General features: G+C 33.3%; 1 protein-coding gene across 1 annotated transcript; it reads left to right on the forward strand.

Annotated features, from left to right (window-relative positions):
* The first annotated feature begins 4,707 nt into the window (after positions 1 to 4,707).
* LOC143073539 (GPI ethanolamine phosphate transferase 3, catalytic subunit-like) lies at positions 4,708 to 26,655 on the forward strand. Its single transcript, XM_076249177.1, has 6 exons — positions 4,708 to 5,492; positions 6,250 to 6,409; positions 8,291 to 8,440; positions 13,558 to 15,151; positions 16,255 to 16,640; positions 26,013 to 26,655. Exons 1-6 carry the CDS (start codon positions 4,741 to 4,743, stop codon positions 26,211 to 26,213), a joined length of 3,243 nt encoding a protein of 1,080 aa, XP_076105292.1. The 5' UTR covers positions 4,708 to 4,740; the 3' UTR covers positions 26,214 to 26,655.
* Positions 26,656 to 26,881: the final 226 nt, after the last annotated feature.

A 26,881-nucleotide genomic window follows, 5' to 3' on the forward strand; every position in this document is an offset into this window, starting at 1 on the left:
CTTCCGTGCATGTACGTACAGGATGTTTATATTCAAAAATATATGTTGATAAATCATACATATTAGTTACAAAGTGAAGTACGTTGCATCAAAATCCGAGATCCTTAAGATGTCAGTTTAAAGTAATAACAAACCTCAAATTAAAAAATAATGATGCATATTTTTTTTATAATTAAAAGGACAGTTTTCATTATAACACTTATGTACAAAACCTTTTTTTGAAGAAAGTTCTTTAATTTGTTAACATTAGAAGAAGTTTACTTTATTCTTATTGCTTGCTTCCAGCTAGGAAGCAATTCGTCGACATATTTTCCGTATGCAAGTGAGCTTAGCCGTTAACCCCTCTCGTAAAAAATTCGTAGATCGTAATACGCATGGATCTGTCATTAAAATAAACTCTTATCATGTTATACACGTGTTAAAAATCCATGCTCCTTTGTTGATTATTTACTATAAAGTGACAATTGGTAAACTACGACTTCAAAACACGACAATTAAGGAGCTGCCATATTTTCACATCAAAACAGACAGTAATAAAATGATAAAACCGTGCACAGAAGACTTAGTTTATAATATATACATGCATTGGTTGAAGAATTGGACATAGGCGGATCCAGGGGGGCCCGGGCTCCCCCTTTCGTGGGAAAAATTTGGTTGATTTGTTGGATAATCATTATTCTTCACCAGTCACTCGTTTCATCATGATGACTTTAACGTTTCCCTCTTTCAAACTACATGTATGATGTCAAATGTCAGCTATGAAACTTTATATAAATGGTGATTAGGTGGGTTTGAGATTTTAGCAAATCCAAAAGCAGATGGTTAAAAACCTTTAAAAGTAAAGACCAATATAATGTAATGGTTTCGATTCATGTTTCTTATTCATAAATTTGAAGCTGTTTGAATAAAATGTTAGTGCAACTACACATCTGAATTTAAAAAAAAAAAAAAAAAAAAAAAAAAAAAAGAGTTTTGTGAATCAAACTGGCACATCAATATATCAAAATAGAACTACGCAGTGTTAGCAATCCTGGCTACCCTTGAACCATTACTACCACGTAGGTGCTTAACGAGCTCAGTGACTACGCACAGGGTCGAACGGTCGAAAAAAAAAGAAATTCAACTAATGTTATTCGCTATCTTTTATTGTACAAAAATTCGAAAACAATAGGTCAACTTAGTGAGCGGATCATTTCTCAGTGAAATATGCAAATTTGGATAGCGGAATCCATTCATATATGATTTGTAAGACCTTCATTTTAAAATTTTATGTTTTATCTAATTATTATTTCTGATTTTACAAATACCGTGAAACATCTTTTAATAGATTAATTTTGTTTCAGGCTTCAAATTTAGCCTTGTAAGGAGAGATAACTACGGAAGCGTATTAGGGACACATAGAAAAAATAAAATTGGCAGTGAACTTTTATTTCAAAGTCGAAATTTTGACATTTCAAATCTCAAAATGTCGACTTTAACTCGAAATTTTAACTTTTCTTATCTTGAAATTTTGACTTTCTAAAATCTTGAAATTTCAACTTTTTTAAAACTCGATATTTCTACACTCAAAATTTCGACTTCTTTTAAACTCAAATTTCGATTTTTTGTAAACTCGAAATTTCGACTTTTTCTAAACTCGAAATTTCGACTTCTTTTAACTCAAAATTTCGATTTTTTGTAAACTCGAAATTTCGACTTTTTCTAAACTCGAAATTTCGACTTCTTTTAAACTCAAAATTTCGACCTCTTTTAAACTCAAAATTTCGACCTCTTTTAAACTCAAAATTTCGACTTTTTTTAAACTTAAAATTTCGACTTTTCCTCAGTATTTATACGTTTGCGATTACCACATTCACAGTCATTTATATCAACGAGGCACAGAACCATTTACATCATAAACTTCATAATATAAAAAAGAAAATGTGGTATGATTGCCAATGAGACAACTATCCACAAAAGATTCATTAAGCATATTTTAATAAACTTAACCATTTTTAAAGAGGTTATTTTAGATAGAAAATCTTGTTCTTGCCAAAGAATAAATAAAATATGTTTCACGTTCAAATACATATTTCAAGTCTGGACTTCAGATATGTGTATCAAGTAACCCCGCTATTCCGACACACCTATATTGCAACATACTTGTATTCAACAGTCTAATATATAAAGCCAAGGGTTAATTGTTCTAAGGATGCAAACTTCCAAAACTAGAAAACCGAGCAGCTCATTTGTCGTTCTGAATATGCCAGTCATTTTTGGCTACTTGATTTACCATTGTTTAAACAAGGCAAAGTCAGTGACTTGCTATTGGTATACCAAACAGGCCTTTGCAACTGTGATGCTAAATGTCCTCAGATCTGACGATCCTATGACAGTGTCGTGGAAACTAAAACATTGAATATGGGGGGGGGGGGGGGGGGAATTCTCTCAACAAGCACGTTCTTTACGAATGGTTTCTTTAATATTAAATGCTAATCCATATCTTAATTTAAGAACAAAACCAGTTTCTGAATACAAATTGCCAAAATAAGTGGATGGCGCTTTAATAATTTGCGTCCATGTCTACTCCTTCTAAAATTGTAATAATTGTTTGAATACTAACATCAAAGTTTTAACAGTACTTAGAAAAGTAAAAATTTCGAGATTTCAACAGTCAAAACTTTGAGATCAAAGTCGAAATTTTGAGTTTACAATAAGTTGAAATTTCGAGCTTAAAATAAGTCGTAATTTCGAGTTTAAAATAAGTCGAAATTTCGAGTTTAAAAAAAGTCGAAATTTTGAGTTTAAAATAAGTTGAAATTTCGAGTTTAAAATAAGTCGAAATTTCGAGTTTTAAAAAAGTCGAAATTTTGAGTTTAAAATAAGTTGAAATTTCGAGTTTTAAATAAGTCGAAATTTCGAGTTTAAAAATAGGACGAAATTTCGAGTTTAAAAAAGTCGAATTTTCGAGGTTAAAGTGGAAATTTTGACTTTTTATAAGTTGAAATTTCGAGTTTCAAAAAAGTCAAAATTTCGACTTTTTGAAAAGTCGAAATTTCAAGATTTTAGAAAGTCAAAATTTCAAGTTTAAGTCAAAATTTCGGGATTTGAAAAGTCAAAGACCCTGTTCACACTAGCATTTTTTTTATCGATCTAATTTGAATCGATCTAAATAAAACCAGTTAGCGTTCACATTAATATCTTTAATCATATCGATCTCTATCGGTCTAATATGAACCACTGCGTTCACACTACAATTAAAAACGTAATCGATCTAACCTTTTTGCCCGTAAAACTGTAAACACTGTGTATAAATAGAACTGATTTATCAAATTCATGTGCTGATACACTGATACACACACACTTGGAAAAAAAATTGGATAAAGTTATTGTTTCTCTTGAATCACAATTTAAAATTTTGATACTGGTGTTATTGCAGTTTTCTTAAATTTTGAAAAAAAATAACTGTAGCAACGAAGTAACAACACGACGCCGGAAATACTGCGGTTCCTGCAAAGAAAAAAAATCAACATAAGAAAAGAAGACACAGACTTCGCAAATTTATGCTATGGCGAAGACAACATGTTTACAGTTTGTTTTAAAGGTCTTTTAACAGAGAAATATGGGTTAAACAACGAGCCTCTGAGATAGTTTTGCCGCTATACATGCGCATACGTTATTTTCGATTCAATCGTACTAGTTTAAACCGATCTCTGCGTTCACATCTAAAGTAAGATCGGTTTACTTTAGATCGATTCAAACTAAACTACCTCTTTTGGTGTTTTAGTTTAGACCGATTGAAGATCGATTCAATGCGTTCACATTAGCCCTTAAACCGATCTAAAGTGAACCGGTCTAGTTTAAATCGATAAAAATGTCCTAGTGAACGGGGTCAAAATTTCAAGTTAAAGTCAAATTTTCGAGATTTGAAAAGTCAAAATTTCAACTTTGAAAAAAAAGTTCACTGCCAATTTTATTTTTTCTATGTCCCTCATACGCTTCCGTAGATAACTCATGATTGTCAGACTAACTTTTAAAGAGGAATATGTAAATAAATTATTTGGTACCATTAGATAATTGTATTAGTCCCAAAGTCATTTGACCTGCCTTGTTTTGAAGGAGAAAAACGAATCGCGTATCTAATTTTATTTTTATTTTCTAAAAGCAAGGTGCCAGTGACAATTAGAGCTATGTTTAGTTTTTGTTTTAATTCTTTACTTCTAAATCTTTGCTATATTATACTGTCAGCTCTGCAACTAATTTGTCTGTTCAATTTTTTAATTAGTATACTACTTTCTATACCACCTACTTTTTGACTAATTATTTTTTCAGCATATATATGAATTATCTTTAAACTTTTCAATTTCAGTTACGCTGCTGACATGCTGTCAGGTTATCCAGTAGAGGTGCTTGTCACATGAGCTGCTGATGTTTTTTGATAAAAAGTTCTTAGACTATTAAATTTTTTATATAAATTTATAAGATTGCTAGAACTTCTGAAATTTTGCAAGTTGTCGCATGGCGTTAGATGTGCATGATTTTTTTTAAATGATAGATATATTATTCATATGTCTCTGGTCATGTCTTTTAATCGATATATTTCTCATTTATCTGTGATCATCTGTTTATATTCTTTTGTTCGATTTTCTTCAATAACCGTAAATTTGACGAATGCTGAACCGAAAACGTTTTTTCATTATTTTCGTTTGGTAACTTCCGTAAAAAACCGGCGAAAATGTGAAGAAATTTTTTAGGAAAAAAATGGGACAAAACTTTAAATGCTTTTTCCTTTTATGCTTTCTAATCTTACTTTACGTTTGTGGGTTGCTTATATTTGCAAAAGGATTTCTTTTGAAGAGAGTGGTTGTAGAAAGAAACAGTACCTGTAAAGTTGACTTTGCCATGCAAAGTGACATGCACGGAGAAAAGGGTTGTTGGATGCATGTCCGTTATAAGAAGGCTATTATAATCGTAATAGACGCATTACGATACGATTTCGCTTCATTTGACCCCACAGCAAATGATTCTATTCCATACAAAAATAGATTAACTTTTATTAAAAATTCTCTGATGAAACCAAACAATGCAAAACTTTACAAATTTATTGCCGACCCACCTACGACGACACTACAGAGATTGAAAGGACTGACTACAGGAAGTCTTCCCACATTTGTTGATGCTGGATCTAATTTTGCTAGCTCTGAAATAACAGAGGATAATTTTATAGATCAGTTAATTGGCCACAACAAAAGAATAAAATTTCTTGGTGATGACACTTGGATTGGACTGTTCCCTAACAGATTTAATAAACAGTTTCCATTTCCATCATTTAATGTGAAAGATTTACATACAGTTGATGATGGTGTCTTAAAACACCTGTTCAAAGAACAGAGCAAGAATGACTGGGAAGTGTTGGTTGCTCATTTTCTTGGTGTTGATCATTGTGGTCATCGATATGGTCCAAACCATCCAGCTATGAGAGACAAATTGTCTCAAATGAATGATATGATTAGGTAATACAATGTACACCTCCAGATCTGCAAATTTTTATTATCCTGCTTTTACATGCAATGTATATATTGATTGTATTAATAATACATTGTAACATGAGGCAGGTGTTACCTGTGAAAGGGGACGAAGTCCATATCAATTACATATTTTAATATTCAAAAGAAATGGAAATACAGTTACAATTCGGAATTTGTGCTGTTGTTACTCAAAGTCTCATGACAAACAAGGCTGGAAGACAGACCGAAAGAGTTTTCTGCGCAAATGCGTGAAAATGAAAAAGTTACAAAAAAAAATTAACAATTTTGAATGTTCATTAGCACATTGGAAATTATTTTTTTTTATTAATTTTTCTACTGTTATAGGGGACTTTGTCCACTTATTAAGATGATTACAATGTTTTATGATCATAAATCAGATTGGGTTACCCAAATGTTGCAAAGCACCTGCCACCTGCCACCTGCCATACCTCTATTACAAATATGTTGTTGTCCCTGTATGCAAATGTTCTAAATAATTTTGTTATTGTGTTTAGATATCTTGTCTTTCCAAATTTTTTGCCTCTAGCACGTCTAGCAAATGTTGTGACCTATCATTACTTGTGTTTGTCTTCTATCAATGTATCATATGAAAAGTTAACATTATTTGTTAAATAATAGCAACCTGTTTTATCCTTTGCGAGCATGTCATTGATTTTTATACTGAAAGTAATTCTGATTCTTTCAACTTAATAATGCATTTTTTTGTAAATCTGTTTTAAAGGAATGTGACAAGGTCGATGAAAGAGGACACGATATTATTTGTGATGGGTGATCATGGAATGACTAAAACAGGAGACCATGGCGGAGACAGTAAAGATGAATTAGAAGCAGCGTTATTTGTGTATAGTCCTGCACAGATAACCAGCCAACATAATCTATGGGTAATAATTCAGTTAAGGCAAGAAAAAATTCTGTGATCAGGGATCTCCATGGCCTGTTTAACGATGGCGCCCCGCCATCGTTCAAATGTCTTGCGCCATCGTCAAATGACTTGCACCATCGTTCAAATGTCTTGCGCCATCGTCAAATGACTTGCGCCATCGTTCAAAACTGTGATCGTTTTAATAGCCTGACGCCATTTTTTTAGCAATTATAATCAAATGCATGTAATTGCATAACCTTCAGGCTTTCTTTATAGTATAATCTAGTTCTAACGCCTGAGGGATATCCGGATTAAGATCGCTAATCACTTGTACCTGAGCTTGTACAGGTAGATCAACAAAGCAGACAGGAGAATATTATCTGAAGATAGACGATTCATTTGTCGAATTATTTAATTAAGTTTCCACAAATGCTTATGATAATTCAGATTAAATAAATAAATTAATAGTCCAGTTACAAAGTTTAACATAAATTAACAAGTAGAACAGGTGCTTATATTTTGACTTACGCAATCAGCATCCCCCTTTTTAAGAAGTACAAAATAAGACGTAAAACAGTACTTATTATTTCATCGCAAATAACTCGAGTACTGCTATATTGTAACGATAATATAGAATTACTTTGAAAGTTAAAAAGTAAAAACTTTTAATATTTCCTGTAAATAAATATCGTATCGTAATTCCGAATTCATTTCGTAGTTTACAATCAAATTCAATTGATACATCCGCGTTTCCGGTTTCTATTCAGACTCGAAAGATGCATGTTGCATATAGCATCGATTTGCTAGATAAAGTCATTAAAAACCTTTTCATTTGACAACGTTCGCTTTACAAATCTTTTTAACCTTTTACATAACCCGTATGACTCGTTTTGTTGTTGCTGCAAACCAGCCATACCGGAAATGGGTTCATGAATTCTGAATTTGACAATTTGACAATGTCCGTGAAAAATAAGCTCCACATGAATTTTAACCCCATTACAATTACCAAAAATAGCAAGAAAACTACATTGGGACCTTCGTAATAGCTATTGGTTATTTCGACTAAGGGAAAGGGAGGGGGCATGAGGGCTTGGTCTTTGAAGGGTTACAAACGGCAATTATTGAAAATAAATATACTTTTATATAGTATTTATAATGAAAATTCAAATAAATATAATTTAAATAAGCAATGAATTAGCATGTTCACCTATCCTTATGTGGAGGGATGAAATACTTTCGATCGCGCTACACTGTACGGCGTAGATATGGTTTATGATGGTTAAAGTTCCTCCATCGTTCAATTTTCATCCATGGAGATCCCTGGTGATTTCTTTTACCAACCTTTAAATTGTTCAGATTTTTATGGTTCATTCAATAGTTTAAATTGGGCTTTCATGCATATGGCTTTGTAAATAACTACATTGTGTCCTTTTGTTAGTTGTGCTTAGTATTTGACATGACTTAGAAATTAACAGCTTTAGGTCACTGTACAACTTCAACAATGAGCAACACCCATACCGCATAGACAGCTATAAAAGGCCCCAAAATCACAAATATAGAACAATTCACACAAAAAGTCTAACAGCCTCATTAATGTTAAAAAATGAACAACTAATACTAATATGTTACACAGCAACAAATTACAACCACTGAATTACAAGGGACTGACATAAGAACAAACTATTTGAAATGTAGGGGGTAAGTTTGTTTATAAAATGTAAATTATTACTCATTACGAATGCTTAAAGACAATTATAAGACATCTGGTAAAAAATTGGTTGCTGCTTCGTCAGAATCAAAATTAGCCAAAAAATAAATTTGATCTTACTTTCCCTATGAACATGATGAAGATACAAAAATGATTGCTAATCATGCTAATACTTGTTCTTTGATGTTGTAGAAAGAAAGGGACACAATTTCCCAAATAGATTTTGTACCAACCATCTCTCTGCTATTAGGTATACCAATACCATTCTCTAATCTAGGCCAGGTGATAGAGGAACTATTTACACATTGTCCATGGTGGCAAACTAGCAGTGACATCAAGAAGGTAATTATGAACAAAACAGAAGTACATGTATATGATATATAAATAATAAACAGTTTCCATTTCCATAAAAATTAAAAATAACTAAAACCACAAGTCAACAATAGAATAATAATTTGTTGTGACACAGAGTTATGTGTGAACTTTTTTTTGTATCAATACGACCTACGTGTATGAAGGAAACAGCAAGCCTGCATCTTGCTTTGGCCATGCTAGCGACTTTAGTTCCAGTTGAGACAAAGACATGTAGGAGTGATCAAATGTACATTGCTTAATATTCTTGGATACACATACTAAGAACTTAAAAGTTATTAATTACAAATTCTTGAACAGTGAGTCAGAAATTAGTACTTACACGAAACTACAGATACAATAAATTGTTACATACATATATAGTACAATCAGTTGTGGATATGGTGATATAGATATTGTCTTTATTCTTGTGATTCCATCCGGCTTACAATTTAGCTGTTTGAGTATGACTATGAGTGTTTATTAAGAAAAGTAAAACCTTAATTTAATTTCCATACAGTAATTTGATAGTGTTGGTTATTTTGGTGGTGTCAATTAATACATATATTATTTCTCAAAAAAAATTGCATTTTTATGTCCCCACTGTAGAGGAAGGCCCATCTGTACAATGTAAGTCCCAAAGTTGGTTTCCGTTCTCTAACTTAAGTTTCACTAAACCAAATATTATGAATCTTATATACAATGATTATTACCACAAATTTAAAACACAGATTAAGTTTAAATTTTGATGGCGTAACTTTTACCATTCTAGAGTTATGCCCCTTTACAAATTGAAAAATTGCTGGATTTTTGGTTTTCATTCTCTTACTTAAGTTTGCCTTTTATTAAGTGTTATGAAATTTATACACAATGCTTATTACCACAAAATACAAATCAAGTTCGAATTTTGGTGGTTTCAATTAAACCATTCTAAAGTTATGTCCCTTTACAAATGGAAAAAAATACCAAATTTTTCGTTTCTGTTCTGTAACTTAGTTTGACTATGCCAAATGTTATGTAACTTATACACAATGTTATTACCACAAAACACAAATCAAGTTCGAATTTTGGTGGTGTCAATTAAACCATTTTAGAGTTATGTCCCTTTACAAATGGAAAAAATTACCAAATTTTTCGTTTCTGTTCTGTAACTCAAGTTTGACTATGCCAAATGTTATGTAACTTATACACAATGTTATTACCACAAAACACAAATCAAATTCGAATTTTGGTGGTGTCACTTTAACCTTCCTAGAGTAATGCCCCTTTACAAATGGAAAAATTGCTGAATTTTTCGTTTCCGTTCTCTAACTTAAGTTTGCCTTTACCAAATGTTATGAAACTTATACACAATGCTTATTACATGTACCACAAAACTCAGATCAAGTACAAAATTGGGTAGTGTCACTTTTACCTTTCTTCAGTAATGTCTGTTTATTATATGATATGCAAGGGGGGGGGGGGGGCATCATCTGTGTTCCATGGACACATTCCCCATGCAAGGTTCTTTAAAATATCTGTTAATAAATGATTGATGTCAGTGTTCTCCCCAGGCCCTTAAAGGACCACGGGCCCGCGATGTATAATTTTCTGCCGCGGTGGTATCGTTCTTGCCGCGATGTATAATTTTTTTCCGTGGTGCTAAAGTTTTCGGTAAAAAAATCGTATTAAAATCGGTAAAGTTTCAGATGACTTCAACTTTACATCAAAATTGACCAGTTCTAACCAGTTTAATCCAGTATTGACAAGATGATTGTTTACACCACGTGATCGATTTACCTGTTGAGGTTAACCTTGATGATTGGATTTAATCGATGTACATGATTCTTTTGTGTTTTAATTAATTAAGAGATCATAATTTAAATAACAGACTTGTGAGGGACAAGCAGACATTTGTTAATGAACCCTATTACGCCAGTCTCAAGTCAAAATAATTTGCCTTTTAGGAATTAATTGTGGAGTTACTTCCCCTGATTTTTGCTAATTACAAATAAATGCTCCTCACATATAATTTCTCATTGCAAATAAAAATAAAGTACAAATTGAATGCAAAATTATATTAGAATGTTACATTAAGGATGAAAACATTCTTAGAACATACCAACAAAAATGTTTTGCAAATTATTTTTGAGAATCATACCATTATTGATGCACAGACATATTATAATAAATGGGTAATTTATACGATGTTAAAAATATTTGACTGTAACGGGTTTAAAAAGCCTACTGCCACAACTCTAATACATTCCCACACAGGACTAAAGCTAGGGATGAACCTTGTGAATAGAAAACTCTTTAAAAGTACTCTCCATGTCTGTAACAAAGTATTAATCATAAAAACAAATTTGTTGTTGTCTAAAAGAATCAGATCTAAAACTATGGAAAATAGCTTTTAATTTACTGAAGGTTCTGTATCAAAAATCTTGTTCAAAGTTCATTGTTATGGGGAATGTGTAGTGTAACTACAAGTATCGGGACAAAATGGCTAGATCAAAATATAAGAAGTGACTTTAGCTTAAAGACTAATTGTGCTTTCTTTTATTTATTCTTCAAAGATATTAAAGTATACAAACTGTTTATTAATTTACTTTTTCTACCAATAATTTTCTGACCCAAAGTCCTACAACACAGTTCCACAGTAAACAAAACAAAGGCAAACAGGTAATGACAAAAAGTAACAAGAAAAAAAATAAGCGACGCAAAGCGACACAAAATACTGTAAAATTCATTTCGTCACGCGTTACCCTGGTGCTATCCAAAAATCCTGGGGAGAACACTGGATGTGAAATGCAAGTTTGACAATCTATAAAAGATTGCAACTACAAAGTCAATTTTTGTTTTAAATGGAACATAATTATTTGCATTAACATATGTGGAAGCTTGTTAATAGTATTTTTATTGATTTTGTTGTAATGATACAATTTTTTTCAATTAATCATGTAAGCTGTCACTAGTTGACAAATATAATTACAATATTTAGTTTTTATTTAAGATATATTTATATAATATTGTTACAGAATAAGATACGCTTGTAGGAAAAAAACAAATGTAAAAGAGACTCTTAAAGGGGCACTAGCTGTGAGATATATAAACAATAAAAAGTATGATTTTATTTTGTACAATCATTAATGAAAGTGAAATAATGAAATATTTATTTGCTTTAAGCAGCCAGTATGGTTCAGTTTTGTCAAAATGAGCACAGAAACATTGATGATAGATTATTCACTTGCAAGTGAATAATTGGACCTCATTGAATTGTGTAAACTTCAATTTGACCACTTATCTAGAGATGGATAACACATGAATTGTGCGTGTCAAGTTTTTTGGAGGAAAAGAATTTATATAATATTTATTGTCGAGCCTCCGACTTTAGTCAAAAAAGCGAGATTAAGCGATCCTACATTCTATCGGCGGCGGCGGCGGGGTCCACAAATATTCACTCTGTGGTTGAAGTTTTTAAAGTTTTAATAACTTTCATAAACTATCCTTGATTTGTACCAAACTTGGACAGAAGCTTGTTTAGGATCATAAGATAGTACATTTTGTATCAAGAAGAAAATTTTGTAAAAATAAATTTCCACTTTTCCGTATTTTACTTATAAATGGGCATAGTTTTTTGCCAGAAACAAAACATTCACTCTGTGGTTTAAGTTTTTAAAATTTTTATAATGTTCTTAAACTATCCTGGATTTCTACCAAACTTGGACAAAAGCTTGTTTCTGATCATAAGATATTATTCAGAAGTAAATTTTGTAAAAAAAAATCCACTTTTTCCGTATTTTACTTATAAATGGACTTAGTTTTTCTTCCAGTTAACATTACATACAGTCTGCAGTTAAAGTTTATAAAAAAATTATCAGATTCATAAACTATCCTGGATTTTTACCAAACTTGGAAGCTTCTTTCAATCAAAAGACAGTATCGAGAGGGAAATTTTTATTGATGTTTTTTCTCATTTTTGTTGAGTCTGCGATTAACAGCAAAAGTAGGCGAGACACTGGGTTCTGCAGAACCTTTACGAATTTTATTTATGTTTACATCCCTTAAATGCTCATCTGAGGACTTTGGATGACTTCAGAGGTCATCTCAATAGTTAGTAAGATGGCGTCTAGACTAAAATACACATGAAAAGAAGCTACATATTATAGAGCCCATGCCCTGTAAATTGTTTATTTTAGAATTTTAATAGTTCGGATAATTAAGTTTTTTACATTGTTTTAAATCAAAGATTAGAATTTGAGTCAAATCAGTGAACATAAACATGACAGCTAACGCCCCTTTAAGTAAATACATTTGTACCAACATTATGCAGAATGTTAATTGATATACACAGAAGGTCTTTTCTAATTAATTTAACATATAGTTTTGAATTTTGATTGATTATTGTTGTTATCAATGTCCAGTGGCAAATACTCCTTTTGATCCAATTTAATGGAAATCTTCGTCTTCTTCTTTTAGCACACATGGGGTTGAAGTCATAAAACTTTGCTCAGTGCTCGGAGCACAAAAATCATGCTCGAAACATGAAATCCAGCAATTTGATTGGTTGATTCTTGAGTCTGAGAACAAAAATTGTGCTTGAAAGTTTTATGACCGCAAGGCCAGGGCTCTCAGTCATAAAACTTTACTCAGTACTCCGAGTACAAAATAAGTGCTCGAAACACAAAATCCAGTATTTTGATTGGTTGATTCTTGAGTCTGAGTACAAAAATCGTGCTCGATAGTTTTATGACCGCAAGGCCTGGCCCACATTTTAGAATTTATTTTAGAATTGGATAAAATTGGTACCCACTGAAAAAAACTAAATCTGCAGAAGTAGTGTTACAAGTGATGTACTGACAACTGTTGATTCATTACTACTATTCATGGGATATCAAGTTTTGTGGATTTCGTTGATAAAGGTGAACCAAGAATTTAAACGTTCAATGAAATACAAATATTCTATAGGCTGGTATGCAGACTCTGGCAAAACCACAAAATTAAATATCCACGAAAATGCAATATTTACTGAATCCACGAAAATTGATACCCATGAAAATAAATGAATCCACAGTATAGAAGATTTAATTGTGTATTGATTGAAAAATGACTGTATTTTCTGTTTCTAGGTTTATCACAGCACCAAAGCCTTGAGATTGAATGCGAAACAAATCAGTTACTACCTTACATCTTACTACGAATACTCATCAGACTTTCCAATACAAAAGTATTATGAACTACAAAATCTTTTAGATCATGCTGAGAAAGACTTACAAGCTTTAGTTACTGCTATGGTAAAAGATGGAGCAACAAGGGACATAACTGAAGATTTGAAAATTTTAAGAGGCCATTATATTGAATACATATCACAAGTTGGGAAAATTTGTAAAGGAATTTGGGCCAAATTTGATATGATGTCAATATCAATAGGAATATTGACCCTTCTTTTGGCCATTTCAACCAATATATATTACATACGAATTTCAGATAGTAGTGAAGTGCCAAATACTGTGGTCATTTTAATTCTATATTGTGTTGTTTATTTGACTTATGCAATGTTTCAGACATTTTTTGTGGGAGAAACATTGTCAGCATTCATGGTATATATTCTGGCCATAGTTGGTATAGTAATGATATGGATTTTAACCTATAACTTTTCTGCACCGGAAGCAGTAGCAGAAACATGCCTTTCATTAAACATCAATAACATCTTTTCATGGATGATAATGTTATTATATTTTGTATTATTCTTTTCAAACAGTTTTGTAGTGCATGAAGACTCAGTTACATTGTTCTTTACTCAGACATTAACGTGGATATTTTGTTTTAAAAGTATTCAGTCATTTCTAGTCAAATACGATACTTCACAATTGGACCAAAAAGCAAAAAGACACAAAACACAACATAAAACTTACGATATTATGAGAACTTTGACTCAGCCATCAATACTAGCAATATTTGTGACACTACTTTTAAATGTGCTAGCCAGATTTTCATCAAACTTTAGAGCATGCCGTGAAGAACAATGGACATGTTCTTTATCACTGTTTCTGTATCCATTAGCTAGTTTACCAGAGGAGTTAACAAGCTACAGAAATGTTAGATACTTTTTTAGTGTTGGTTGTGTCATTTTTTTTCTCCTTTCAATCCGTAAATATGTAAAACATTCTGGAAATTTTCAAGGAAATTCTGCAGGAATCATATGTATAAAATACATATATCCTATATGTGGTGTTGCGATTGTTTTGCACTGGGCTTTGCAAGGACTACCTCAGCCAATATTAGATGCTTTACCAGTGTGGCAGCAGATATTTTTGCCAAGACTTGTGTATATACTTCTATTCATATCATTCATAGCTACCACCATTAAACCATTAACAATTCATTTACTACCGAAACAGGAGAAGTTTTCTGTTCAAGCTGATGGAACTGTTATACCGCAGGTTTACAACAAACTCAAGCAAAATTTTAAAGATGAGAAAGAGGCTGAGCATCCACCGATTGTGTTTGGTCTAGGAACAACATACTCATCAGCGCTGATCAACTTTGTTGTGATCTTCTACTTATTACTTGTTCTGCTGTTGGGAGATGGCCCTTCACCTAGCCTATTATTTGCTTTCTTATCAGTTTGGTTATTTTTAGAAGTATATACAGCTTCAGGAACATTTACAAAGATGCTTTTCTCAGGAGATGAAAGTTCAGGATTTGGGTTGACTAAAGCATGTAAGTATTTTGTATATAACTATCCATACTTAAAAAAACAGATGTAGAATAGAGGACTTCCAAATTCATGCATTTTCCCATGTCACAAAGCTTGTGTTTTTAATGTCAAAGTAAGAAATGATAGTTCAATTACTTCATTAAACATGTTAAAGTTGACTTCTAATGTCAATTAGGGTAACTCATTCACAAAATACCCTGAGATTGGTCTTCATGTACAAATGTATATGGGGCATTCAGACATAACTAGCTGATGAGTCATGGGAAATATTTTTAAAATAATGTTATACTAAAATACATGTTATAACATATACAATGTACACAGTAAAGCTTTTTTTTTTACAATAAAAACATAAAAATGATCTATCCTAGCTAAACATTAGACATACACCTTATGTAATGTTCATACATGTTGAAATTTATTTTATTTCATTATGTTTTTGTCTTCATTGTCTGATGATATCATGTTAACATCAATTGTGAGAAATTGGATTCAATTCCCAGTCTCAATAATCCAGATTCTAAAGTTGGTATTTACTACTTCTTGATCAAACACACAATAATATGAAGAAAGAGACAATACAGGTCAGCTTGGAGTAAGACCAATGTACTGGTATCCCATATCATTTCCTGGGATCTGTTTCTTTCTAATGTACATGTACTGCCCAGGGATGTTCTGTAGCATATTTAAAACATTTTTATGTTAACCTGTTTTGGCCTTTTTCAAGGTGTTGTTAACTGTTATCTGAGATAAATTAAAACTGTTAAACTGTTTTCAACCCACTGTGTTAACTGTTATCAGCATTTTTGCATTTGTTGTTAACTGTTATGGCTGAAATCGAGGTGTGATTAACATGTTAACTGACATGACCTCCTATTGCCCCCTTTTAAAACCTAGTTCCAATTGTAACTTTCTGAATATGATTGTAATATTTGCCACTAAATACTGAACAATGCTCAATCAACAATTTATCATTTTCCATATTGCAGGAAAGCTTAACATGATTAACAAAATCAGTTATTGGTAGTCAAAGTAAATAACATTTGCTCACCTGTACAAAGTAGTGTTTATGTCAACATTTCTTTCTACTTGTTTTTATTTGTAGGCAAAGTAAATAACATTTGGCCACCAGTAGTGTTTATGTCAACGTTGTTTGCCACATTATTTTATTCTACTGGACATCAAGCTACAGTACCATCAATTAAGTGGGAATCTGCATTTACTGGTTTCCATGGTGATTTTGACTACAATATCATTCCTGCTATCTTGATCACTTTAAACACTTTTGCTGCAGAAGTATTCTATAGCATTCTGTGTCCACTGCTTGTCATATGGCCACTGACAGATGGATTGTTTCTAAAATCCATGGCAGCAAAGAAGGAAGAACCAGGACATTGGAAGGGGGACTTCCTGTTGTTGGAGGATGAAGATGTCTTTAAGCAGATGTTGTTTAGACTCTTTTCTTCTATGTTTCTTTTTCAGGGAATCAAGGTAAAGTCTTGAAATTATCTTAGGTTATAAGTATCTTAAATAAAAAGATTTTATATAAAAACAAGAAGATGTGGGATGGTTGCCAAAAAGACAACTCTCCACCAAACCAAATTGTGTAGAAGTTAGCAACTATAGGTTGTCATATAGCCTTAAACATTGAAAAAAAAAAGCATACCACATAGCAAGCTATTAAAGGCATGAAAAATGTAAAACAAATCAAGCTATCAAAATCTTATATTTGCTCGATCTCAAACTATCTCAACAGCTACATCTGTGAGACAACAACATTGGCAGCTATATAAATTCAGGTCTGTTTATTGATCATCACAATGTATGACTCATTGATGGGAGATTGCTGTATGTCACATCACAATGTATGACTCATTGATAAGTCATTGCTGTATGTCACATCACAATGTATGACTCATTGATGGGTGATTGCTTTATGTCACATCACAATGTATGACTCATTGATTGGTGATTGCCTATGTCACATCACAATGTATGACTCATTGATGGGTGATTGCTGTATGTCACATCACAATGTATGACTCATTGATAAGTCATTGCTGTATGTCACATCACAATGTATGACTCATTGATTGGTGATTGCTTTGTGTCACATCACAATGTATGACTCATTGATTGGTGATTGCTTTGTGTCACATCACAATGTATGACTCATTGATTGGTGATTGCTTTATGTCGCATCACAATGTATGACTCATTGATTAGTGATTGCTTTATGTCACATCACAATGTATGACTCATTGATTGGTGATTGCTTTATGTCACATCACAATGTATGACTCATTGCTTGGTGATTGCTTTATGTCACATCACAATGTGTGACTCATTGATTGGTGATTGCCTATGTCACATCACAATGTATGACTCATTGATTGGTGATTGCTTTATGTAACATCACAATGTATGACTCATTGATTGGTGATTGCTTTATGTTGCATCACAATGTGTGACTCATTGATTGGTGATTGCCTATGTCACATCACAATGTATGACTCATTGATAAGTCATTGCTGTATGTCACATCACAATGTATGACTCATTGATTGGTGATTGCTTTATGTTGCATCACAATGTATGACTCATTGATTAGTGATTGTTTTATGTCACATCACAATGTATGACTCATTGATTAGTGATTGCTTTATGTCGCATCACAATGTATGACTCATTGATCGGTGATTGCTTTGTGTCACATCACAATGTATGACTCATTGATTGGTGATTGCTTTATGTCACATCACAATGTATGACTCATTGATTAGTGATTGCTTTATGTCGCATCACAATGTATGACTCATTGATTGTGGATTGCTGTATGTCACATCACAATGTATGATTCATTGATAAGTCATTGCTGTATGTCACATCACAATGTATGACTCATTGATTGGTGATTGCTTTATGTCGCATCACAATGTATGACTCATTGATTAGTGATTGTTTTATGTCACATCACAATGTATGACTCATTGATTAGTGATTGCTTTATGTCGCATCACAATGTATGACTCATTGATCGGTGATTGCTTTGTGTCACATCACAATGTATGACTCATTGATTGGTGATTGTTATGTTACATCACAATGTATGACTCATTGATTAGTGATTGCTTTATGTCGCATCACAATGTATGACTCATTGATCGGTGATTGCTTTGTGTCACATCACAATATATGACTCATTGATTGGTGATTGCTTTATGTCACATCACAATGTATGACTCATTGATTGTGGATTGCTTTATGTCGCATCACAATGTATGACTCATTGATTGGTGATTGCTTATGTCACATCACAATGTATGACTAATTGATTAGTGATTGCTTTATGTCACATCACAATGTACGACTCATTGATTAGTGATTGCTATATGTCGCATCACAATGTATGACTCATTGATTGGTGATTGCCTATGTCACATCACAATGTATGACTCATTGATTGGTGATTGCCTATGTCACATCACAATGTATGACTCATTGATTGGTGATTGCCTATGTCACATCACAATGTATGACTCATTGATTGGTGATTGCCTATGTCACATCACAGTGTATGACTCATTGATTGGTTTTGCTTATGTCACATCACAATGTATGACTCATTGATTGTGGATTGCTTTATGTCACATCACAATGTATGACTCATTTATTGGTGATTGCCTATATCACATCACAATGTATGACTCATTGATTAGTGATTGCTTTGTGTCACATCACAATGTATGACTCATTGATCAGTGATTACCTATGTCACATCACAATGTATGACTCATTGATTAGTGATTGCTTTATGTCACATCACAATGTATGACTCATTGATTGGTGATTGCTTTGTGTCACATCACAATGTATGACTCATTGATTGGTGATTGCTTTATGTCGCATCACAATGTATGACTCATTGATTAATGATTGTTTTATGTCACATCACAATATATGACTCATTGATTGGTGATTGCTTTATGTCACATCACAATGTATGACTCATTGATTGGTGATTGCTTTATGTCACATCACAATGTATGACTCATTGATTGGTGATTGCTTTATGTCACATCACAATGTATGACTCATTGATTGGTGAATGCCTTTGTCACATCACAATGTATGACTCATTGATTGGTGATTGCTTTGTGTCACATCACAATGTATGACTGTATGACTCATTGATTGGTGAATGCCTTTGTCACATCACAATGTATGACTCATTGATTGGTGATTGCTTTGTGTCACATCACAATGTATGACTCATTGATCGTTGATTGCTTTATGTCACATTACAATGTATGACTCATTAATTGGTGATTGCTTTATGTCGCATCACAATGTATGACTCATTGATTGGTGATTGCTTTATGTCACATCACAATGTATGACTCATTGATTGGTGATTGCCTATGTCACATCACAGTGTATGACTCATTGATGGGTGATTGTTTTATGTCACATCACAATGTATGACTCATTGATGGTTGATTGCCTATGTCACATCACAGTGTATGACTCATTGATCAGTGATTGCTTTATGTCGCATCACAATGTATGACTCATTGATTGGTGATTGCTTTATGTCACATCACAATTGATGACTCATTGATGGGTGATTGCTTTATGTCACATCACAATGTATGACTCATTGATTGGTGATTGCTTTGTGTCACATCACAATGTATGTCACATCACAATGTATGACTCATTGATTGGTGATAGCTTTATGTCACATCACAATGTATGACTCATTGATTAGTGATTGCTTTATGTCGCATCACAATGTATGACTCATTGATCGGTGATTGCTTTATGTCACATCACAATGTATGACTCATTGATTGTGGATTGCTTTATGTCGCATCACAATGCATGACTCATTGATTGGTGATTGCTTATGTTACATCACAATGTATGACTCATTGATTAGTGATTGCTTTATGTCACATCACAATGTATGACTCATTGATTAGTGATTGCTTTATGTCGCATCACAATGTATGACTCATTGATCGGTGATTGCTTTATGTCACATCACAATGTATGACTCATTGATTGTGGATTGCTTTATGTCGCATCACAATGTATGACTCATTGATTGGTGATTGCTTATGTTACATCACAATGTATGACTCATTGATTAGTGATTGCTTTATGTCACATCACAATGTATGACTCATTGATTAGTGATTGCTTTGTTTCACATCACAATGTATGACTCATTGATCGGTGATTGCCTATGTCACATCACAATGTATGACTCATTGATTAGTGATTGCTTTATGTCACATCACAATGTATGACTCATTGATTGGTGATTGCTTTGTGTCACATCACAATGTATGACTCATTGATGGGTGATTGCTTTATGTCGCATCACAATGTATGACTCATTGATGGGTGATTGCTTTATGTCGCATCACAATGTATGACTCATTGATTAGTGATTGCTTTATGTCACATCACAATGTATGACTCATTGATTAGTGATTGCTTTGTGTCACATCACAATGTATGACTCATTGATGGGTGATTGCTTTATGTCACATCACAATGTATGACTCATTGATTAGTGATTGCTTTATGTCACATCACAATGTATGACTCATTGATCGTTGATTGCTTTATGTCACATTACAATGTATGACTCATTAATTGGTGATTGCTTTATGTCGCATCACAATGTATGACTCATTGATTGGTGATTGCTTTATGTCACATCACAATGTATGACTCATTGATTGGTGATTGCCTATGTCACATCACAGTGTATGACTCATTGATGGGTGATTGTTTTATGTCACATCACAATGTATGACTCATTGATGGGTGATTGCCTATGTCACATCACAGTGTATGACTCATTGATCAGTGATTGCTTTATGTCGCATCACAATGTATGACTCATTGATTGTGGATTGCTTCATGTCGCATCACAATGTATGACTCATTGATTGGTGATTGCTTATGTTACATCACAATGTATGACTCATTGATTAGTGATTGCTTTATGTCACATCACAATGTATGACTCATTGATTGGTGATTGCTTTGTGTCACATCACAATGTATGACTCATTGATTGGTGATAGCTTTATGTCACATCACAATGTATGACTCATTGATTAGTGATTGCTTTATGTCGCATCACAATGTATGACTCATTGATCGGTGATTGCTTTATGTCACATCACAATGTATGACTCATTGATTGTGGATTGCTTTATGTCGCATCACAATGTATGACTCATTGATTGGTGATTGCTTATGTTACATCACAATGTATGACTCATTGATTAGTGATTGCTTTATGTCACATCACAATGTATGACTCATTGATTAGTGATTGCTTTATGTCGCATCACAATGTATGACTCATTGATCGGTGATTGCTTTATGTCACATCACAATGTATGACTCATTGATTGTGGATTGCTTTATGTCGCATCACAATGTATGACTCATTGATTGGTGATTGCTTATGTTACATCACAATGTATGACTCATTGATTAGTGATTGCTTTATGTCACATCACAATGTATGACTCATTGATTAGTGATTGCTTTGTTTCACATCACAATGTATGACTCATTGATCGGTGATTGCCTATGTCACATCACAATGTATGACTCATTGATTAGTGATTGCTTTATGTCACATCACAATGTATGACTCATTGATTGGTGATTGCTTTGTGTCACATCACAATGTATGACTCATTGATGGGTGATTGCTTTATGTCGCATCACAATGTATGACTCATTGATGGGTGATTGCTTTATGTCGCATCACAATGTATGACTCATTGATTAGTGATTGCTTTATGTCACATCACAATGTATGACTCATTGATTGGTGATTGCTTTGTGTCACATCACAATGTATGACTCATTGATGGGTGATTGCTTTATGTCACATCACAATGTATGACTCATTGATTAGTGATTGCTTTATGTCACATCACAATGTATGACTCATTGATTGGTGATTGCTTTGTGTCACATCACAATGTATGACTCATTGATGGGCGATTGCTTTATGTCGCATGACAATGTATGACTCATTGATTGGGGATTGCCTATGTCACATCACAATGTATGATTCATTGATGGGTGATTGCTTTATGTCACATCACAATGTATGACTCATTGATTGGTGATTGCTTTATGTCACATCACAATGTATGACTCATTGATGGGTGATTGCTTTATGTCACATCACAATGTATGACTCATTGATTGGTGATTGCTTTATGTCGCATCACAATGTATGACTCATTGATTGGTGATTGCTTTATGCCGCATCACAATGTATGACTCATTGATTGGGGATTGCTTTATGTCGCATCACAATGTATGACTCATTGATTGGTGATTGCTTTATGTCACATCACAATGTATGACTCATTGATTGGTGATTGCCTATGTCACATCACAGTGTATGACTCATTGATGGGTGATTGTTTTATGTCACATCACAATGTATGACTCATTGATTGGTGATTGCTTTGTGTCACATCACAATGTATGACTCATTGATTGGTGATTGTTATGTCACATCACAATGTATGACTCATTGATTGGTGATTGCTGTATGTCACATCACAATGAATGACTCATTGATTGGTGATTGTTTTATGTCACATCACAATGTATGACTCATTGATTGTGGATTGCTTTATGTTACATCACAATGCAGTGGCGTAGCTTCCATTGAGGCAATGAGGCAACTGCCTCACTAGTTTTTTTGGCAAAAAAAAAAAATATGAAATATTTTCATGTACTTGACACTTAGTTTTATTTCAAATAAGAAAATACTAGATCATCGTCTTTTTCTGTGAAGCTTTTTTACGGAAACATATATTGTCGCCCGTCATTGGTATTACAAATTTGTAAAAAGTTGTTGACGATCCAAAATTGGAAATCATGGACAAATATCTTATTAAAAAAAGAAAGACAGTCACTGCAGAATCCACGGATAATATGGATCCGGGTAAATTAATATATAATAGTTCTTTAGTATCATGACAGCATTATATCTGATTTATTGTGTATAGATCGTAGATCTTTAAATTGTGTATGACACAGGCGCGGATTCAGATGGAAGAAAAAATGGGGGAGGGTCGGACCCGGCATACGCCCCCTAAACATGCACTTTTCTCTTTTTTTATCATATACTTGTCATTGTTTCGCCCCCCTAGTATTTAAACCTGGATCCACCCCTGTGACATACTAATGTGTGTTCCCAATAAAAAAAAGAGAAAGTCCGCGGTCGGAGACATATCGGTAGAAATATTTACACCCCCTTTTTGTTTTTAAAGTCGGTAACTACATGTACAAATAACATAAGCTCTGTAGGCTATTTTAAACTGACACACAAACATGAGACAAATATACAAACAGTACAATATTAAAAATTGATAACATGTATGTCTGTCTGTCCGTCCTTTATAACACTTTGATAGGCAATATTTCATTTTCTTACGGAAAGACGGTCTTGGCGTTTCAGTTGCTGCCATGTCGCCTTCAGAACATAACTGAGGAGGAAATTGCCGATATCCAAGTCAGATATGAGGAGGATATGCCAGACTCTCCAGGGTTTGTTAGAGAACTTGAACGGTGGAAAATGTTCTGCTTCGGACTCCAAAACAGAGATAAAGATACCGGTAATCAGTCTTTGGAAACGGCAATTCAACTTGCAGACCCCAATTATTATCCCAATGTTCATGCAGTATTTAGAGTGCTGCTCACAATGCCTGTAGGATCCGTGCCCTGTGAGAGGTCTTTCTCTGCGATGAGACGATTAAAACATTGGAGCAGATCTACGATGACCGAAGACCGACTTTCTGGACTGGCTAGCCTCTTCATACATAGAGATATCACCGTTTGTAGAGAGAAGATTATGAGAAAATTTGATGAAACCAAAAAACGTCGCCTTGGACCATTACATTTCTAACATTAATGATGATTTGATAACTACATGTACTTGTACACAGGTGCTAACTTATTAAAATTGCAAAAAAAAGTACACTGTCATATTATTTACATGTGAAAAGAGAATCCCATACAATGCATAAGAGGTATACTTTCGAGACGAATACACTATTTATTTAATATTTAGTACTTGTCATCCCAAAAGACAGTGTTGTATCAAGACTAACTTTCCTCATATAGATATGTTGCGATATGGCGATATGGCATTAGGTTGTGATCACAAATCATACATTTAAATCCAGGAAAACGCGTTTCAGGCCCTCAAACACCCCTAAAAAAAATTTCGCCTCGCTCCGCTCGGCTCAAATTTTTGCCTCACTATATATAAGACCCAAGCTACGCCCCTGCAATGTATGACTCATTGATTGGTGATTGCTTTATGTCGCATCACAATGTATGACGTCATTGATGGGTGATTGCTGTATGTCACATCACAATGTTTGACTCATTGATAGGTGATTGTTTTATGTCACATCACAATGTATGACTCATTGATTGGTGATTGCCTATGTCACATCACAATGTATGACTCATTGATTGGAGATTGCTCTATGTCACATGACAATGTATGACTCATTGATTGGTGATTGTTTTATGTCACATCACAATGTATGACTCATTGATTGGTGATTGCTTTATGTTGCATCACAATGTATGACTCATTGATAGGTGATTGTTTTATGTCACATCACAATGTATGACTCATTGATTGGTGATTGCTTTATGTCGCATCACAATGTATGACTCATTGATATGTGATTGTTTTATGTCACATCACAATGTATGACTCATTGATTGGTGATTGCTTTATGTCGCATCACAATGTATGACTCATTGATTGGTGATTGCTTTATGTCACATCACAATGTATGACTCATTGATTGGTGATTGCTTATGTCACATCACAGTGTATGACTCATTGATGGGTGATTGTTTTATGTCACATCACAATGTATGACTCATTTATTGGTGATTGCTTTATGTCACATCACAATGTATGACTCATTGATTGGTGATTGCTTTATGTCACATCACAATGTATGACTCATTGATTGGTGATTGCCTATGTCACATCACAGTGTATGACTCATTGATGGGTGATTGTTTTATGTCACATCACAATGTATGACTCATTGATTGGTGATTGCCTATGTCACATCACAATGTATGACTCATTGATTGGTGATTGCTTTATGTCACATCACAATGTATGACTCATTGATTGGTGATTGCCTATGTCACATCACAGTGTATGACTCATTGATGGGTGATTGTTTTATGTCACATCACAATGTATGACTCATTGATTGGTGATTGCCTATGTCACATCACAATGTATGACTCATTGATAAGTGATTGCTGTATGTCACATCACAATGTATGACTCTTTGATCGGTGATTGCTTTATGTGGCATCACAATGTATGACAGTAATGACTGTTGTGTTATGAATTTTTCAAATTTTTACAATGAAATGAAAAGGCTTTTATATATTAGTCATAATTTTTTTTAGAAAAATTTTCATGTTTTTAACCTTTAAAAGTGTAAAGAAAAAGAGCAAACTGCTGATGAAATGAAGATATGATTATAATAAATGAACCGTTTTAGTTGTAATAAAAAATTACTTAGCATAATAAATATATCAAATAATATCATCCAGTTGTTCATAATACAAAACATAAACTCTACATAAAATGAACAACGTTCAAAACTTTCAATGAAACACACAATAATCTCAGAGAAATTATTTTGAACAGATTGTATACATGTTATTTTCTTTTTCATGTGACATATTTAAAAGTAATATACCTTATGAACTAATTTGTAAAATATCATGAATATGAAAATTCTTTTTCAGGTTTTTGGTTCAATGTGTGCAGCTGCTTTACATAGACGACATCTGATGGTATGGAAGATATTTGCTCCAAGATTCGTCTTTGCTGCTGTATCAAGCTTTGCTGTATTTACTTTTACATTATTGACATATTTGATTATTATCAATATTCACCATGCATTGACAAGATGGGTAAAGCAACTAGAACATAAAAAGAAAAAATAAGGAAAAAGACATCCTTAACATTGCCATAACAGCAAAGTATATAATTAATGTGTTTCTAGTAAACAGCATATCTTATTTCCAATGACTGTTTTGCCCTACACCTTCCGTCATTGGTCATTGATTTGTACTTGTAGTTTACATGTAGTTTGTATAAAGAATGATATTCATATGATGAAGACATAAACTTTCAATCAGTTTAATTGAGGTCTGGAGCTGGTATGTCAGTAACTGCTAGTAGTCCTTTGTTAATTTTTGTATTATTGTCACTTTGTTTAGTTTCTTTTTGTTACCTATTCTGACATCAGACTCAGACTTCTCTTAAACAGAGTTTTACTACATGTATGTTTATTGTTGTGTGTTTGTTTTTTCTTCATTGGCAAGAGGTATAGGGGAAGGTTTGAGATTTCAAAAAACATGTTTAACCCCCCACATTTTTGTGCCTGTCCCACGGGGGGTTAACTTCCTATTATTGGGTATACGGGGATGTGCCAAAAATATGGGTCATAATTTTGCGAGATTTTATATAAAAATGACCCTCCTTTTTAATGACATCCTATATTAAAATGCATTTACGTTTGATAACTGTATATTGATTTGGGGTATGATCTACACACCAATCCAACAATCCATGCGTATATAAAACAATAAAATATATGTGCACCAAACGA

Source organism: Mytilus galloprovincialis, chromosome 4 (genome assembly GCF_965363235.1).
Source record: "Mytilus galloprovincialis chromosome 4, xbMytGall1.hap1.1, whole genome shotgun sequence".
NCBI classification, from domain to species: domain Eukaryota; kingdom Metazoa; phylum Mollusca; class Bivalvia; order Mytilida; family Mytilidae; genus Mytilus; species Mytilus galloprovincialis.